Genomic DNA, 17,308 nt, shown 5'->3' on the forward strand with positions numbered 1-17,308 from the left:
TGGTGCCAAGGGAAAATAAAAAATGCCAGTGACACTGGTAGCATCTCATTAAGCTGTTTGTTTGGACTGCTGCATGTCAAAAAGGCACATTTCAGAAGCTTGTACTTCCTCACCGCTATCAAAGCCACCATAATTTTGATGCAACCAATGCTTGGATCCACCTGTCACCACCTGAGAGTGACATCACTCTAAGACCTACCGATCTCTCAAGTTCTAAATGTTTTTTTATTGCTGATTGTATGTACACATAAGTATATACATATTTTTGTGCATGTCACATTCCATCCGTGAGGTGACTAAATACATGAATTTCTGTGTTTCTCCATTATGAATACACACTATTTTCATCCTTATATTATTTATACCTACATGTTTATTTAAACATGTATTTGCCACCTCGCTCAGCTCAAAAGCATCTGCCAATCTGTAGTCTCCTCCTGGGAAAAGGATGAGTTCAATATAAAGATCAATGTGAGGTCAGCACTGCTGCTACAGAACATAAAGAGATGGTATGTGAGAAGTAAATTAATTTTCCTCATCAAAATGGAAAATCAAGCCTTGTTGAGCTCTGAGTTTCTCTGAAGAACACATTCAGACTGCAAGGGCTCAGCACCACCCAGGACCAGGCTCAACGCTGCACGCTGAAAACTGAGGCAGAATTTCCTGCTGCTGCTGCTGCCGAGCACTGGAACCGACAGCAAGCAGGGGGAATTCACACAGTAATTCAACATTCGCAGCTCTGCCCAGGCTTTTATTTATAAATGTGGTATTATTAATAGCACTCAACTCAGAAGAGCTGGAAGGTATGGGACCTCATACCTGGTTCTGTTACTAAACATGGAATTATATTCATAGAAAAACTGGAATGCATTATTTAGAAATACACAGATATTACAGCTGACCATATACATCCACCAGCATATCCACAGATACCTCTCTATGTATTTTATCAGTATGTGTGTACACATATCTTCATACGCCTACTCATCTGACATATATTACATTGGCTATAATCTTAAGATTTAGTAACGTTATCTGCCATTTACTCACCCTGCTTTCCTTACACTCTGAAGTGGAAAATTCTTCTTCTAAAAACATTTACAGCACTCTGAATTTGCATTGCACTGCACAAGCTCAAGGCCTAGCCCTGCAAATATTTAGTCACACAAGTAGTCTACTCTTGTAAAGCCTTCTGTGAGGACAAATAGATCACTCATCCAGCCAGGACCTCAATGGGAAGGCGCTGATATCACTGGAGGCGCAGTTCATTATCTTGTAAATAGCCAGACCAGAGTCTGCCCTGACCTCCATCCACAGTGGCTGCATTCAGCTCCACTGCCCCAGAAGTTTAACCCTTATTACGACAATATTTTGCATTACAAAACTATCAAACAATCTTTGTGCACTGCATTATCGGAAAAGCTTGACCTGCTGGGATATCTATTGGATCCATCTGCGTAATTCTCCCTTTTCAGCACCTGAGTCACATCACTATGTACTTTATCAGCGTTAGGACAAGCTTGGGGTAGCAGCCACATATTCCAAGGGAAAAAAAAAAAAGAAAAACTCGCTTCAGAATACGTTGTTCCAAATGTGTCATAAAATGATATAGAGTGTTCATATTCAGTGTATACTACTGGAATCCCAGGTTCAGATGAGTGTGATGAAAATTAACAGCTCCTTTAGAATTAGTCCAGAGACAACTTTAGTATTATCATAGTGCCCAGGAGAACTAGTTCTTTCAAATTTTGTATGCCCATCACAGAGAACAAACAATGGGAGTTAGAGGCCACTGGGCACCTATCTGAGTATTAGATGACTGTGTTGATGTAAAAGCCCATAAAAGAAGATGGCATCACAAACTCTGGTTGCAGCACTTTCAGGTGTGGGTCCACCAACACTCTCCAGGACCATGCAGCAAGCACAGGCTCCCTATGTTCCTGAAAAAGGTCCCAAGTCTTAGCACTGAAAGACTCCATACGTTACCTTAAGCAAATTATTCATACCTCCTACACCTCATATTTGCCACCTACAGTAGAAAAGTAAGGTTAATATAATACTAAGCTTATCCCGCTATCCTGTATTTAGGGTAAGGATTGAAAAAACTTCAAGCCCATAGATTTGCCTTACAGTTCACATATCATCACCCTGGTCAGAACTGGTTTCCAAGCCCTGTTGGTCAGAGGAAAGCATGGCCTTGCTCACTCCTTTCTGCTCCCCTGGAACAGGCAAGCAGCAAAGGGGAACAAAACAGTGCCCACCCATGTTCCTGCCCCACCACAGGAAGGAGCAGGGCCAGGCTCCCCAAAGGAATCTGGAGGAGGTTGCAAGTCAACAGCTCCCATTAAAGGAGACAGAAATTCAAACCAGAGTCTTCTGGAATGGTTTACATGGCACATAAACCAGAAACCCAATCATAGAAATCATTCAACAACTGATCGGGATTAGTTTTATGAAAGTAGTCTTCAAGAGTAAGGAGGATGCAGTACTTTTTGCTAATTTGGAGGCACGTGCTCTTGCCTTATGGAAATCTCTCCCTGCCAACAGATTTGCAAGCTGAACATCCCATGTAATTAAATGGGAAAAGTCAGGTTTTGGCAACTGGAGCATCAAGATGTAGGGCTTGCCTTATGGTGACAGAGCTGGTTTGCAATTGTATCAGCCCTGTGCTTCCAGCAGCTCTGGCGTTCTTGTTAACAGATCCTTTCTTCACTCTTAAAAGTGTAGGATAACATCTGGGCCTTTTGGGAAGCAGTCTCGCAATAAAGAAGCACTTTGTGTAATTCTTCTTTCCTCGCCAAACCACATCTGTCTGCTCTCCCTGCCCTTCTCCACTCCACCCGAGCTCCTCAGGGCTGCAGGGACACATGCTGCAGCAGCAGGCTGTCTCCACTCAGCCATCAGTAGGTGGCACTGCCTGCTTTCCTCTCTACCACATCAGCATCCGTTGCCAACATCCCACACTCACTAACATCAACGACCTCAGGATCAAGACGACACCCAGGTAACTTGGAGGCCTCGTCTCTGTGAAAGGTAACGTGGAGCAACCAAGCAGACTACACAGCTGCTGCCCTTCACCAAAGAAAGGAAGTGGCCAGCAGCATGAGAACCTCTCCATGCTACACAAGGTCTGGAGCTCCTCTGCTCCCACAGTTCAGCAGACAGAGCCAGTCTGTCCCCACATCACATCGTCAGCCACCCTGCCCATGAGCAATTCAACGTGACTACTTAAAGAAAGAAAAAATCCCAGCCCATTTGGCATTTCACTTTGCAAGGTACACTCCCAACAACTGTTGTCCCATCCCAAACTCAGAAACTCATGCAGTCACCCATCACCTGGCATCAGCAGCCACTGATCAGCCTTTCAGATCAGCAGCGTGCAAAGCTTTCATGGTTAAGCCCCAGTCAGCTGCAAACGAAGGCTCACCGCCGGGCACCCTGCCTGGTGGCAGCGAGGTTTGTCAGTCGGCATCCTGCACCATGGCCACCACAAAGGGCATTCACCCACTGCCCATCTGCTGACAGAAGGGAGGTTCCCCCAGTGGCTGCTTCCACCATGGCTTCACGGTCTGCGCTTCCCTTCCCCCTGCTTCTGGGAACACAGCGCTGAATTCATGCAAGAACGGGGGAGGACTCCTCCTACCAGAGTCCCTCCTTTGCAAATATGCTTGCATTGAAATTAATTGTATACTGGACTTCTTCGCACTTGGAAAGACTGTCTGCTTCCACCTAGAACACGCAACACCCATTCAGAGCTTTACCACTTGGATTCTCATGCTAAAAGTAAGCCTTGTGCCCTATCCCCCTGACTGCGCATACCTATAGGGAAACCATTATGGTAAAAAGGTCGGTAATTATCACTTGCAAAGAGAAGGAAATCCGATTTAAAATTGGGTATGTTAAATAAGGTCAGCTAGCAAATCCTGCACCGCGGAGCTTGTCAGTTAAGTGTTATATTTAGTACAACTTTAAGTAACGATGTATATATATAAATATGTATTTTAAGAGCGACAAATACCATCACAGTAGCACTAAAATCAGTCAGTAGCAAACACACGCTTGTGAACCGAATCGATTCCCGCTGCAGTGCAGCCCCAGTTCCCCATCGGCACACGCTAAGCCAGCCGAGCGCTGAATTCTCCCCGAGCTGCGGGTACCGGGCGCTCCTTCCCCTACCACCGGCTGCAGACAAAGCCAGCATCACCTTCCGTTGAGGGTTTGTGATTGTTTTTAAAAAAGCGGCGGCTCCTTCTGTCACGAAGGAGCGCTCCTCTGAGCGCTGATAGATGGCTGGCACGGACGGGAGCTCGCACTTCTCCGACGTCTGCAGTGCCAAACCTCCCTGCTCTGCTTCAGCAGAAAGAGATGCCCCAAAGAGGAGGGCACGCTCACGCCACGAAGGGCAGCATCCTACCTTGTGATACTTCGGGGCCATAATCACATCATTACAGCAAATCAAACATCACCTTTGTGCCTTTACAATCCTGCCATTGTCCGAAATTAAATGCAAATGGTTTGATTCTCTTTCCTTCCTTAAACAAGGGCGGGGAGGGATTAAAGAGCACTCAATCACCTTCCTCTCCGATCACACGGCGTTCGCACAGCGGCATCGCAGCTCTGCGAGCAAAGAAACCGCAGCTCGGAAGGAAAGGGAGAGCTCGGGCACCGCGTCAGACGGGGAGCGGCTGCAAAGCAATTAGCGGGCCGCGAAATCCTTCGTTCCAATAAATCAGCGACCTGCTTGCTTCTCTTTCCCCTCTGCCCTTCGTTCTAAAAGCCTCCCGAACGCACCGCCCCTCTTCTCCTAGCGACCTTGCAGACTCACTCGCAGCACTGCCTGCACCTGCCCGGCCCAGGGGATGGGAGCGCGGCAGCAAAGCAACCCTTCAGTAGGATGGACCCGCTCTCCTCTCTCCACTTTTCCACGTTCCTGTAATAGCGCTGATTGGCCGCATCTGCCGGAGCCGACCCATCTGGCTCCTGCCCCGGCGGAGGGCACGGCAGATGTGTCAGAACGCGGGGCTGAGGGCAGGGTGCGTTCCGAGAGAGCTCTTTCCCCTCTATCCTATATCGTACAGTAAAGCAGTATTTTTAAAGGAAGGCTAAATAAATAAATAAATAAATAAAAGCTGATTTTGACAAGAGACAGGCCCGAATGGGAACTGCTGAGACAGTAAAGAACAAGTCTGTTATCTTACAAAGTACACTTCAAGCTGTCAGCTGCCCGAGATTTACAGGAAAACCTCCTTCCTTAGGACGAAACCTACACCGAACTTCATTTCCAGCCCCACCAGTGCCACTTTACCACTCTGAGCCGCTCCAGCCGCGAGCAGGTGGCAGCGACAAGGTGAGGGGCAGCGCCGGTCCGCCTCCTGCCAGGAGAACAGGCAGCCCCAGAACGGTACAATGCGTTCGACGGCCGCGAGTAGCGGGAGTGCGGCTGCCGAGGGTAAAATGGAAGCGGCTGTCAAGGGCCAGAGAAGAGGGGAGGAGGGACGGTTTGGCTTTCGAACCCCTTTCCTCTCCCTCGGCCGCAATGCTCGGACAGTGATTTCTAAGCCCAAATACCGCCCTGGGCCGGCTTCCACTGAAAACAAGGAGAGTTCCAGCATAGAGGCCGAAGGATCCCATCCCCTTTTCAGACTTTAGAGACATCGTCGATTTGCCGTTGGTCGCCCGTTCCCACTTTCCCCCGTTTACGGCTCCCGGCTGCCATCGCAGCCCCATTCCCGGCCCCGCCGTGCCCTGATGCGGCCGTCGGATCAGGCTGCAGCCTCCTCCCTTGGTGTTGCCTCACCGAGCAGAGCGGCACTTCCCAGCCGTCCCTGTACTTCAGGGATTCCAAGGGACTCCCGGTGCGCTTCCTCCGGCTGACAGAGCCGGGGTACAGCCAAAGCAAAAGGCGATGACAAAACCGTCACGAAACCGAAAAGATGGTTCTAATTTAGCAGCGCGCTATTTTTAAACGGGGCGGCACTGAATCACCCTCACGAGGGTTCGTCCTGCCGCGGGGCCGCGCTTCTTCCCCCGACGCCCGCGGAGCGGCCGAGAGGCTTCCGGACCCAAGCCTTCCTTGCCTCCCCTGGCACCGGGGAACGGGACGTGCTCATACCCCGCTGTTGGCTCTGCTGCACCCGGGTAATTACCGCACCAGGGGTGTTCCATCGGAAACCAAAGGAGCGAGGCACATCGCTACGGGAATGGCAGCTCTCTGCGGTTCGCGCACGAGGAAAGATAATGGAAATTGAAAGGAAGGAGGGAGGCTCAATTCTTATTTTCCTGCAGATGAATCGCAGCTGCCCGCTCGTTAAGCGGAACTTTCAACTCCAGAGCTGCGACCGCGGGGGCCTGACGCTGCCACTCCTGCTGTTGACGGAGAAGAAATACAAAACTCCTCGATTCAGTTCAAAAGCCGCCTATCGTGACACCGTCTCCTCCGCTTTCCGTTTTTACACTACCGGAACTTTCGCGTTATTCGAAATAGTGGCACTGCCATCGGAACGAACCCATTCGGAGCCCCGTCGACGCCCTATGGCGCAGCCTTCGGAGCTGTCTACACCCGCACGATGCTTTCCGGAGGGTCTCCCCTGGCCCCTTCGCCGGCCCCGCGCCGCCGTCGGGACCGCAGGCACTGCCCTCCCGGCCGTAGCGCCCCGTTGCTACCCCGCTCCCGGCTCACGTCGAGGACAGCCCCGCCGCCGGCGCCTACCTGCAGGACGTTGGCGTGGCGCAGCCGCTGCAGCAGCACCATCTCCTTGACGATCTTGTAGGCGGCCAGGCGGTAGCAGTCGGCCAGAGCCGCGAACTGCCGCACGCAGCGGGCGACGTCGTGCCCTCCGAAATCCACCGCCTTCAGCGCCACGGCCAGAGACCGGTTAAGCACCGCTTTGTAGACGGCCTTGGTGTAGCCCGAGCCCAGGTACTGCACGCCGCCGGCGGCGCGCAGCTCGCGGCAGCCCAGCGGCGGCGGCTCCAGCCCCAGCTCGGCCGAGGCCCGGCCCCGCTCCGCCGCCGCCCGGCCCCGCGGCTGCTGCTGCTGCTCGGCCGAGGTGCGCGCCGGCGCCAGGTCCATCAGGCGCCGCTCCCGCGGCCGCACCGCCCGGCGCACCCCCGCCGCCCGCGGCTGCCGGTAGCGCAGAACCTCCTCGTAGCGCTCGCGGAGCTGCCGCGCCAACTCAGCTCGCCCGCCGCCGCCCTCCTCCTCCGGCGGCTCCAGGGGGGCGCCGGGCGGGGATGGGGGGACCCCGTCGCGGGGCGGCGGTGGAGGGAGCTCTGAGCCGGGCACGAAGAGCACGTTGAGCAGGGTGCCCAGCAGCAGGGCGAGGCAGCAGGCGGCCGCTACCGCCGTCTTCCTGCGCCTCATCGCCCCCTCGCTCCCGTGCTCGCCCCTTCCCCGGGAACCGGCCGCAGGGCTCGTTTCGGCTCTCCCCGCTTTTTCCCCGAGGCTGCGCCGGCGGCGGAGCGGGGCCGGGCGCTCAGCCGGACCTCGGCCCCTTACGGCGCACCCGCATGACACTTGCCTCCCCGCTCCTCGGCTCTCCGGCACTTATTATTAGCGGGAGTGGAGGAGGGCGGGGGGGCGGGGGGGATCCCCGGGTCGCTCCCTCCGCTGACGCGCCCTGATTGACACCCGGCCCTCCGGCCGAGCAGCAGGGGGGCCTGGGAAACGTAGTCCCCCGGAGCAGCCCCGCCGGCCGCCGCCTGGCCCGGGAGCGGGACTACATCTCCCAGGCTCGGCCGAGCCCCCCGGCGGGGAGGGCGCGGGGCGGAGCGGGGCGGAGCGCAGCGCAGCTGCCGGGCGGTGTCCTTCCCCCCCCATCCCCCCCCCCCCCCCGACGGGAACCGCGGCCCCGTGCTCTCTCTACGGCGGGGCCGGGGCTGGGGCGCCGCCGTCGGGGGAACGAGGGAGCTGCCCAGGATGTGCCACGGCCCCGAAGGACGCGCGTGGCCGTGGGGGAGCGGTACCGCGGGGAATGTATCACACGCTCGGGATGGAGCTGTTAATCGCAGTCCTCGCGCTGCCGGAGGTGCGAATCGCCGGGGGGAGCGCTAATGACACGGTTATCCATCAAGGCCACATTACGACGCTGTTAGCAACTAATTAACAAGCACAATCAGCCCGAGCCGCTGCCACAAAGGAGAGCCCATCAGCGGGAGGAAAGCCGCTAAGAGGCCGGCGAGGCAAAGTTCACCACAATGGCAGCGGGAAATCGCTTCCAAGGAGGGAGAGGGACGGCCATCGGGGCAATACACATGGCACGCACATAAATAAAAATGAAAGAAATAAGCCACGGCTCTCCCGGGAGCTCGGGGCGGCTCAGCCTCCGGCCCCGCAGGGCCGTAATCACCCCATAAACAGAGCGGGGCGCGTAATCACCGCCTCCAATAAAGCCTCCCCTCCGCTGCGTGGGGGAGCTCCGCCCGGCGGATCGCTCTGTAGCCCCGGAGCCGCGCGCTCCCCATTCCCCAATGGTTCCTGTCCATATTTGCGGGTTTCCGTGGTCGGATGGGGATTTACAGCCGGTTCGGTACCAGCCAGCGCTCCCCAGCTCTGCAAAGCCGTGGACGGGATGAAGTCGTGGAACAATAGTGTTTAGGGGCACGGTGCAGCCCGGCCTGGGGGCTGCGCGTCCGCGGAAGCTCCGCGCCCGCCTCATATGTGCGGTGCACGGCAGCGGACAGCCCCGACCGCAAAACAGATGCTTCGCCGCAGATGAAAGCGGCCCACCTGCTTTTCGCATCGCGTCCCATCTCCTAGCCGCTTTTCTTCATTATATCCCTCCCGACAGATACCATGAAATACATCGCTCATTTAGATATGGGAGCAGACCTCTGGAGGACGACTTGTGCGGAGCCCTTTGATGTCGAGAGACAGATTTCAAATGCCAGAGAGCCCCTCCATGGTTTTAATTACCCCGCGCCCGGGGCCTGCCGCTGATTAGGGCGGCGAGGCGGGCGGGCGGCACGGCGAGAGGGGCTGCGGCCTCGCTACAGCGCGCTGCCAGCAAAACCAACACGTTTCTGTAAACACAGCTACCGGGCAAAGTCAACAGCTAGCTGCGGCCGACAGCAAACAGCCCGCGGGGCCGCGCTGCTTCCCGACGGAGCCGGCCCGTGGCTTCCCACTGCCCCGCCGCTCCTCCGTGTCCTCACTTAGGACGCAGCGCTGAGAGCATCCCTGACTCCGCGGCACTGGGCGCACCCGCGGGGCTTTCAGGTTGGCAGCGGCGCTGGGAAACGTGAAGCGCTGCAGAGGGAGCGAGGGCTGAAGCTCATCTTTCCACGTGAACTTTACTTGGGCCCCCAACCCGGCCCGGCGATAGAAGCAATGCTACTGCCAAGCAGAGCACTGCTGTCCTTGTTCTCACACCAGCTTTCAAGTGACTCCCCACTGATCCACTGATCCTGAGATTTTGGCTCTAGGCCCCAAAACCCCAAATCCCATATTTCAGGTTAGATATTAGGAAACATTTCTTCTCAAAAATAGCAGTGATGCACTGGCACAAGCTGCCCAGGGAGGTGGTGGAGTCACCATCCCTGGAGGTGTTCAGGATCTTTGGAGATGTGGCACCGAGGGATGGGGTTAGTGGGCATGGTGGGGGTGGGATGATGACTGGACCAGGTTGTAGAATCACAGAATCACAGAATATAGATTCACAGGAATCAGAGAGCCCAACCCCTGTCTGCACACAGGAGCACCCAGAATTCAAACCCTATGTCTGTTGGCACTGTCCAAGCACTCTTTGAACTCCGGCAGCTCAGGGCCATGCCCGCTGCCCTGGGCAGGCTGTTCCATGCCCACCACCCTGTGGTGCAGAACCTTTCCCTAACCCCCAGCTGCTCTTCTCCTGAAGCAGCTACATGCCATTCCCCCAGGCCCTGTTGCTGATGATCATAGAGGTCTTTACCAACCTTAACGATACCATGAATTCCAATCGTGGGCAGCTTCAGGTCCTCAGTTAAAAAACACAGCTGGAAACACATCTGTGGGAGCTGGGATCTGTCAGAGCTTCTGCAGGGTCACTGGTTCTTCCAGAAGATTTGTGTGCTTGCACTGCTTCTCTCTGGCACTTAAGAGTTAATGCTTTTTGAAAGGACTTCATAATCTTTTGAATTCCTGGCCACCTGTTCTGGCTGTTTGTATGGAAGTGGAGCTTTTTTTTTTTTTGGAAAGCCTGAGCCGGGAGGCCCGAGATCCCTTGAACACCCAGGGCTGTGCCTTTGGGTGCGGGCTTCTCCACAGCCAAGTTCTCCATCATCCTCTGCCCTGCCAGACTTCAATCCCTTGAACGTGTAGGTTTTGCAGTCTTTAGAGAGTGTTCTTACATGGCAAAATTTTTATAGTACTTCCTAAACAAGCACTTTCTCTCCTTTCTTTAATGTTGTTTCTTCCTTTTCTCTCAGGAAACCCACTCCTTTGTCTATTTGAAGCAAGCTGAGATGCGGCCAATTGTATTAGTTCTGGCTACAGCAAAAATGCAGAATGAAACCTGAAGTGTGTGGTGTGAGTCCAAAATAAATGGTCACTAGCAGAGCCAGCAAAAACTTGCAAGTGCAGACAGTCTGCAAAAAGGAAAAGCTTGGGCTCTACCTGCGGCGCTTTGCATTTTTTCCAAAAGGAAAAATAAGTTCTGGCTTTAAAGAGCTTGGGAAGAGACGCTGGAGGCACTGTGCCTGTTTGTGATTGCATTTATGAATTGTGATGATTCTTGCTTTTTTTTTTTTTGTGAATGCAGCATCTGTAAGTGGGGGAAGGTGCTTTATCTCCCATCCTGTGTTCTCAAAACACAGCATTGATTTTTACGTGCCAGATGTCAGCATGCCCCGATTCTCCATCAGTCAGTCGGGATGAAAGCCTGCCCATATCACAGAGGTGTTGCAAGGATTACTCTGCTCCTGCACAGGGAAATCTGGTACCGCAGCGATAAAGACCCTGTAAATATTTACACAGACAGAGCGAGCTCATGGAAGTGGTACATTATTGGCTTAACTTCACTGCAAGGAAGTAGTTGAAAATGTCACAGATATATTATGTTCAGTCTTATTTTTAATTAAGCATCGACAACATATTTGGTGCTGCTTCAAGCCACAAGATTCAGAGAGCTGCTGCTCTAAACGTTTTACAGACTGCAGGGAAATACCAAGTCTCAAGCAAAGGCAAGAAGTAACACAGCTACTTTAGGACTAAATCCTGCTGGTTGGACCTTTACACTTCTAAGCATTAATAAAATAGTGGGGAAAGAACAGCCAGAGGATATAATTTATTTGAACATTCAAAAACCTTTTGATAAACACCCATACAAGAAACTGTTAAAGAAACTTGGTAACCACAGAATTAAAATCCGGTTATAAATAGAGATGGAAGAAATGGCCAATTCCGGTAGGGAAAGAGATTAATAATGAGGTGCTCTAGAGATCAAGACGCAGACCAACATTGTTTAATCCTGTATTAATAATGTTGGGGTGAAGACTGAAGTGTCAGAAGTTGATGTCAATAGAAAAGCAGTTAGCTTAGGTCAGAACAGCTCCAAAAGAATTTAATAACACAGCAGGACCCTGCGCAGAAGTAAAAGCACAGTGTGAAAGGTGCCCTCAGAACCTGCAGCAGCCCTCCCGCTCCCCCTGGCATGCTGGCACCATCCCACAGCTGTACAAGGGTGAAGGTCGATAAGCAGGGCACAGGCAAAGATTTGCACAGCTCAGCTGCTTCCTCGCTCCTCCCATGGGCTGCCCAGCTCCCACAGCCTGCAGTGCCAAGAGGCTGAACTCCCTCTACCAGCTTGTGAATAATATATCTGAGAGCTTCTCCAGCAAATGTTTAGAAAAGCCAGTGTGAGATCCTCATGGCTTATTCTCCCCTGAGGACATGCCAAAAGTTCTCGGTCACCTCTCACAGATACTTTAAGCATTACATGTTTGCTCTGATGAGAGCAACATGGCAGCAACCCTCCAGTACATGTGGTCTATGTAAGCTCCCAGGAGCAGTCTGGCACCTCCCGGCACAGCCAGGGTGCGAGTAGCTGTGTGCAAATAGTCCCCTCCCCCAATGCTATACAGTGTAAATGTGTCTGAGCTATAACCACTGACCTGAGGCTCTGTCACTACTGCCTAGAGAAGCTGTGGTGCCCCTTCCCTAGAGGTAGATAAAGCCAGGTTGAATGAGGCCCTGGGCATCCTGAGCTGGAGCGGGGGTGGGGAGGGAGAGGGCACAGACCTGACCATGGTTAGGAGTGGGACTGGATGATCTTTGAGGTCCTTTCCAACCCAAGATTTTCTATGATTCAGTGATTCTTTAGAGTGGGCTCTTTGCTACGAGGTTTTTCTTCCCACTGACTTTGCTTTTGCGGTGTGGCTGTGCCTTGCTACTCCTCAGTGGTGTGATGTTTGCAAAGTGGGGAATCCCTGAATCCACACTGTAGGCTATTTGTTCCAGCCTGGTACACAGACAAACGTGCTCACCCGGCTGCGTGGACAGCATCTGATGGTATCTCTGTGTAACTTCACTGTTGCCAGCCCTCCTTTCCAACCACTCTGTCTTCTCCGCAGTGCCAACCTGACACAGCACAGACTGTGATGGCTTTTGAAGGTAATGACATTCATGGAAACTCAGACCACTGTTTTTCGCAGGGATTTATTATTGCTTTGTTTTTAACCAGCGGGTCATTTCCAAGGATACTACTCTGGAAAAGAAAGCAATTCATAAAGAAAGATTTTTAAAAATCCTGTTGATATGACTTGTGAAGTATTTTGGAGAGCCAGCCACAAAATAAATTGTTTTTAAATCCCCTCTTTCATCTGATGATTTACATGACATTGGAAATGCCCCTCACTCACAGTCAGGACCCTGTTGCAATTGGTGGGTGTAAATACAGCTCACTGTGGCCCTGCTCACAGTGTAAATTGGAAGGCCTCACACCTAGAGGAAGGAGAAAGCCCTTGTGCAAGTGGGAAGAGCTTCAGTCCTGCAGTGCCCAAGGAGCAACCCAGGGCTGCTTCCTCTCAGACCATGTTCCTGCCAGTGAATCCCATGCTTTGCCTCACTCTTGCAGTTCAAACCAAGAGTCCAAGCCCTACACAGCTTGTGAACACTCCTGGCATTCTTACTTTTTCCCTTTCGCTTTCGCTTTCCCTTTCCCTTTCCCTTTCCTTTTCCTTTTCCCTTTCCTTTTCCCTTCTTTTCTCTTCTTTTCTTTTTTTATTATTTCTTACTCACAGAATGATTTGGGTTGGAAAGGGACCTCAAAGTCCATTCAATTCCATCCCCATGCCATGAGAAGGGCTGCCCCCAACAGCTCAGGCTGCCCAGGGCCCCATGAACCCGACCTTGAGCACCTCCCATGGATGGGGCATCCACAGCTTCTCTGGATAAATCTAAAATGAAAAGCCATATAAAATTAAAAACAACGCACAGCCATTCTGCCTAATAAACTGTAACTTAATACTTAAGTGCAGGGGAATGGGCTCCAAGTATGAGCAGGCTTCATTTGTGGAGCTTTATGAACTGACATCAAATGAGAACCTTCTCAGAAGTGAAGGAACAGCTTCATTAGCCCTTCAGCACCTGTGACCAGCAATTCTGCCAAAGGCTGAGGAGGAAAAGATCCTCTCTCTTTGTTCATGGTTCACTGCATTGAATTATTATGGGAAACGACGTTCAGTCCACAGTGCAATATGTATGAGCACACTGTGCAATAATGCAACCACGAAGGTCACTGAACAGCTTGGTATTGCTGGTTTAGAATTTGTGGATTTTACCATTATCACCTTTGATTTTCTCCAAAAGCACTATTCAAAGAAAACTTTGGGAACTTTTTCGAATAATCCAAATGGGCCAGAGTCTGGGACAGCCCATGGCCCAGGGTATGCTGCAGAACTCATGAAGACCAACACATCAGGACCTGACCTCTGCAGGAGGTAAAGCCCCAGTGTTTCCCTGGAAGTGGCTGCCCTCTGCCTGCCTTACTGCCCTGGTGCAGGGAGAGGAACTGCTCAGGCTCTGGTTTACTGCTGACCTTTCCTGGATGGCCCTACTGACATCACAGAGACTCTCCAGCACCAACCCTTACCATGGGTTTTGAAACCCTTCCTCCCCCAGCTTTTCCATTGGCCATTGCTGCTGCTCTTTTCACCTGCCAGCAGATAAATCAGCAGATCCTCAGACCCAGCCTCATACTCCAGACTCTGAGGCCCACAGCAACCATTGCCCTGAGCCACTTCCAGCAGGGCAGAGCTGATTCATTTCCTCCCAGTCCCAAGGACAATTAGCAAAAGCTGTCATTTTGTTAATCCGGGTGTAATTAACCACCACCAGCGTTTTGATTTTAATCCTTCTGTTTCCATAAACTTTGAGCTTTAGGATCTGTGAGCTTTTGTATCTGTGGTTTTAGAAGATACTGGCATTTATCCAGGACATAAAATCTTTTGCAGAAGTGATAGTTATTTTGGATGGCCTAAACTATTTTGGATTCAAATCAGGACAAAAAATGCAAGGGCCAGACTAGAGAGGTACAGGAGGAGGTTGTCTGACTCTTAGTTGTTTCACTAGCATGGAGCAGTAGACAGGAAGAGAAGCTGAGTATTTTGTGCAGAGAAGATGTCTTTTGTTAGTTACCAGTTTTCAAAGACATGGCAAAAAAGAAGACCTGCATCTACAATTTCTTCCTTTGCTTTTGGTATCAACCAGCTTTCAAGGATGCTGGCAGGGTTGGCAGCCCTGCCAGTGGCAGGGGGTTGGAACAAAATTATCTTTGAGGTCCCTTCCAACTCAAGCCATTCTATGATAACTGCAGTAGTTTTTGTCAGAGATGGGAATGTCATTATAGACTCACAGAATGATAGAATCACCAAGGTTGGAAAAAAACACCAAGATCATCAGTCTCACCATCCACTTACCGCCAATATTTCCCCTAAATACTAAACATTTCTTACAACATCTAAACATTTCTTCTTCTTCCAGGGACAGTGACTCTACCACCTCCCTGGGCAGCAGTTCCAGCACTTAAAAACTCTTTCAGAGAAGAATTTTTTCCTAGCATCCAACCTGAATTTTCCCTTGTGCAACTTGAGGTCATTATCTCTTGTCCTATTGCTAGTTATGTGGGAGGAAATGCCAACTCCCACCTCACCACAACCTCCCCTGAGGTAGTTGTAGAGAGTGATGAGGTCTCCCCTGAACCTCCTCTTCTCTAGACTAAATGATCCCAGCTGCTTCAGCCACTCCTCATAAGGCCACTTCACTCCCTTACCAGCTTAGTTGCCCTTCTGTGAACATGCTCCAGAGCCTCAACATCTTTTTTTCCAGTGAGGGGCCTGAACTGAACACAGTATTCAAGATGTGGCCTCACCAGTGTTGAGTACAGAGGGAATTACGTGGTACTTTCTGTGAGAATACCCAAAACTGTAGATAGGCAAGACATGGGGACATTTGACAGCCATTTGACATTTGACAAATGGACATTTGAGCAGAGGCCGAGGTTCTGTACTGCTATCTCATTGTGCATCCTGAAGGCTACGATTGAAACTTGTGATGCAGGGGATTCCCATACCTAAATCTCTAAACCAGAGTTCATCCCCTGTCCCTCTCCTCTTGCTGCAGTACTCTGTCAGGAAAGCAATTGTATTCACACACGGGATCCCTTCCTTCACACCCACTAAGATTGGTCCCTGTCCTTATTATATGGAAATTATTCCTACTGAAGTATTTCTTGTTTGTTTGTTCGTTTACCAGCTGCTGTATAAGAGAATTTGTAGTCAGACACTGGCCCAAGCAGAGTACTGATACCAATAAAAGAAACAGCGACACTTTGGTGGCAGAGGCTGACATGCCAGCAAGATTCAGGCATCTCTCAGTTAAGGGTTGAAAAGGATTTTGGAGGACTTTTCAGGTTCCAGACACTGCTAAGCAGCTGAATTTGGGGCACAGGTGTTTAGTGAGGTTGTGAATGGCTATGGCCCTCTGTGGAGGTGCTCCTCTCCCAACATTTTGTGGGTATGGGTGCATCCACAGTCAGATGTGATTATAGTTTGCAGGATGCTTTTTATGGCAATCTTTCTCTAAATCTTAATAGCTGACAGCCAGTAAAGTCAGCAGCATTGTTTACAAAGTAGAAAAGATAATTGTTTAATAAAACACTCCATCATTCATAAAATATTCCTTTATACTCTCCACTCATCCTGATAATTTTCAAGAACACACTGTTATATGGGAAAAAGAACTTCTAAAAATGAGGTTTTAGTCCTCAAATCTACGTCAAAGTCTGGAGCCCCATTTGAATCTAAGACTATCTTTTCCAGAAATGCTGACCATTTTATTCTTTGAGCACCCCGATAGGCTGAAAATATTCCTGGGAGATTAGCAGACTCTCAGCTACTGCTCAAATTCATAGAAATTAAACCTTCCATCATCTGGTTTTTATATTTAGAAAATGTCAGCTATACTTCCTATCACGTATATTGTTGCTTCAATGCACTGAGCCTTCTGTGAATTTCAAAACACATAACTCAGCTCTCAAGCATTTCTTTTGTAAATATTGATAATGGTTTCAAGTTCTTTATTAAATAACTTTTTAATGAGTCTGAGGACAAAGAACTATTTTTTCACAGTCTCCCAAAGATAAGAATCGTAACGTATCTTTCTGTACCATGGAACACATGGTTCTCAATACCTCATTGTGCAGCCTAAGTTTTCCTCACTTTTTAAAACTCACTTAAAAATATATATATTTAAGGCCCCATGATTATAAGAAATAAAATCTAACCAGGTCATACTGAGGTGTCTGAAATCACATGCAAATTCTGTGTGACAGCTTTGCAGGTCATTGTGTACTGGCATTTGGAGCAGCAGTAGAAGGCTCCCTTTACCCTTGTAATCCTACAGCAAGAACTACAAAACACTACAATCACTCCTAATATGGTTCAGCACATAGACCTCTCCTTGTGCAACATTATTTATTGCCTGCGTTTTTACCAGAAAGGATCCCAGTGCATATACATAGGATCGAAGACAATAAAATATTATGGAGAGGTTCAGCAGGGGAGGTTTCCAGGGAAAAGCTTTTTATCAGTTTACAGGCATGGCCACAGTACTGCAGGGGAGTTCCTCTTCAGAGCAGGCTGTAAACAATTTACATTGGGTAGGTAATAGGAAGTCTTTAGAGTGCCTTGAAAAATATTAACTCACAGAAGTTCTGACCTCTGTCTTCTAGACCTGGCCCAGAGGACTGATGTTTACTAGTAAGCATTCAGCTCGCTAGGAAACTGCATACTGTCGGTGGAATTAAGGTTATTTTTAATACATTTCAATTAAAAA

The 17,308-nt window shown here is 50.5% G+C and overlaps 1 protein-coding gene across 1 annotated transcript in view; it reads right to left on the minus strand.

The window, feature by feature from the left end:
* The window catches only part of PKDCC (protein kinase domain containing, cytoplasmic), a 32,800-nt gene extending 25,281 nt beyond the window's left edge, over positions 1–7,519 (minus strand). The window contains exon 1 of the mRNA XM_052700370.1: positions 6,710–7,519. Within this exon, the coding sequence (XP_052556330.1) occupies positions 6,710–7,363 (654 nt within the window). The 5' untranslated portion in view covers positions 7,364–7,519. The remainder of the gene's footprint in view (positions 1–6,709) is intronic.
* Positions 7,520–17,308: the final 9,789 nt, after the last annotated feature.

This window comes from Tympanuchus pallidicinctus, unplaced genomic scaffold (assembly GCF_026119805.1).
Source record: "Tympanuchus pallidicinctus isolate F22 unplaced genomic scaffold, pur_lepc_1.0 scaffold1, whole genome shotgun sequence".
Lineage (NCBI taxonomy): Eukaryota > Metazoa > Chordata > Aves > Galliformes > Phasianidae > Tympanuchus > Tympanuchus pallidicinctus.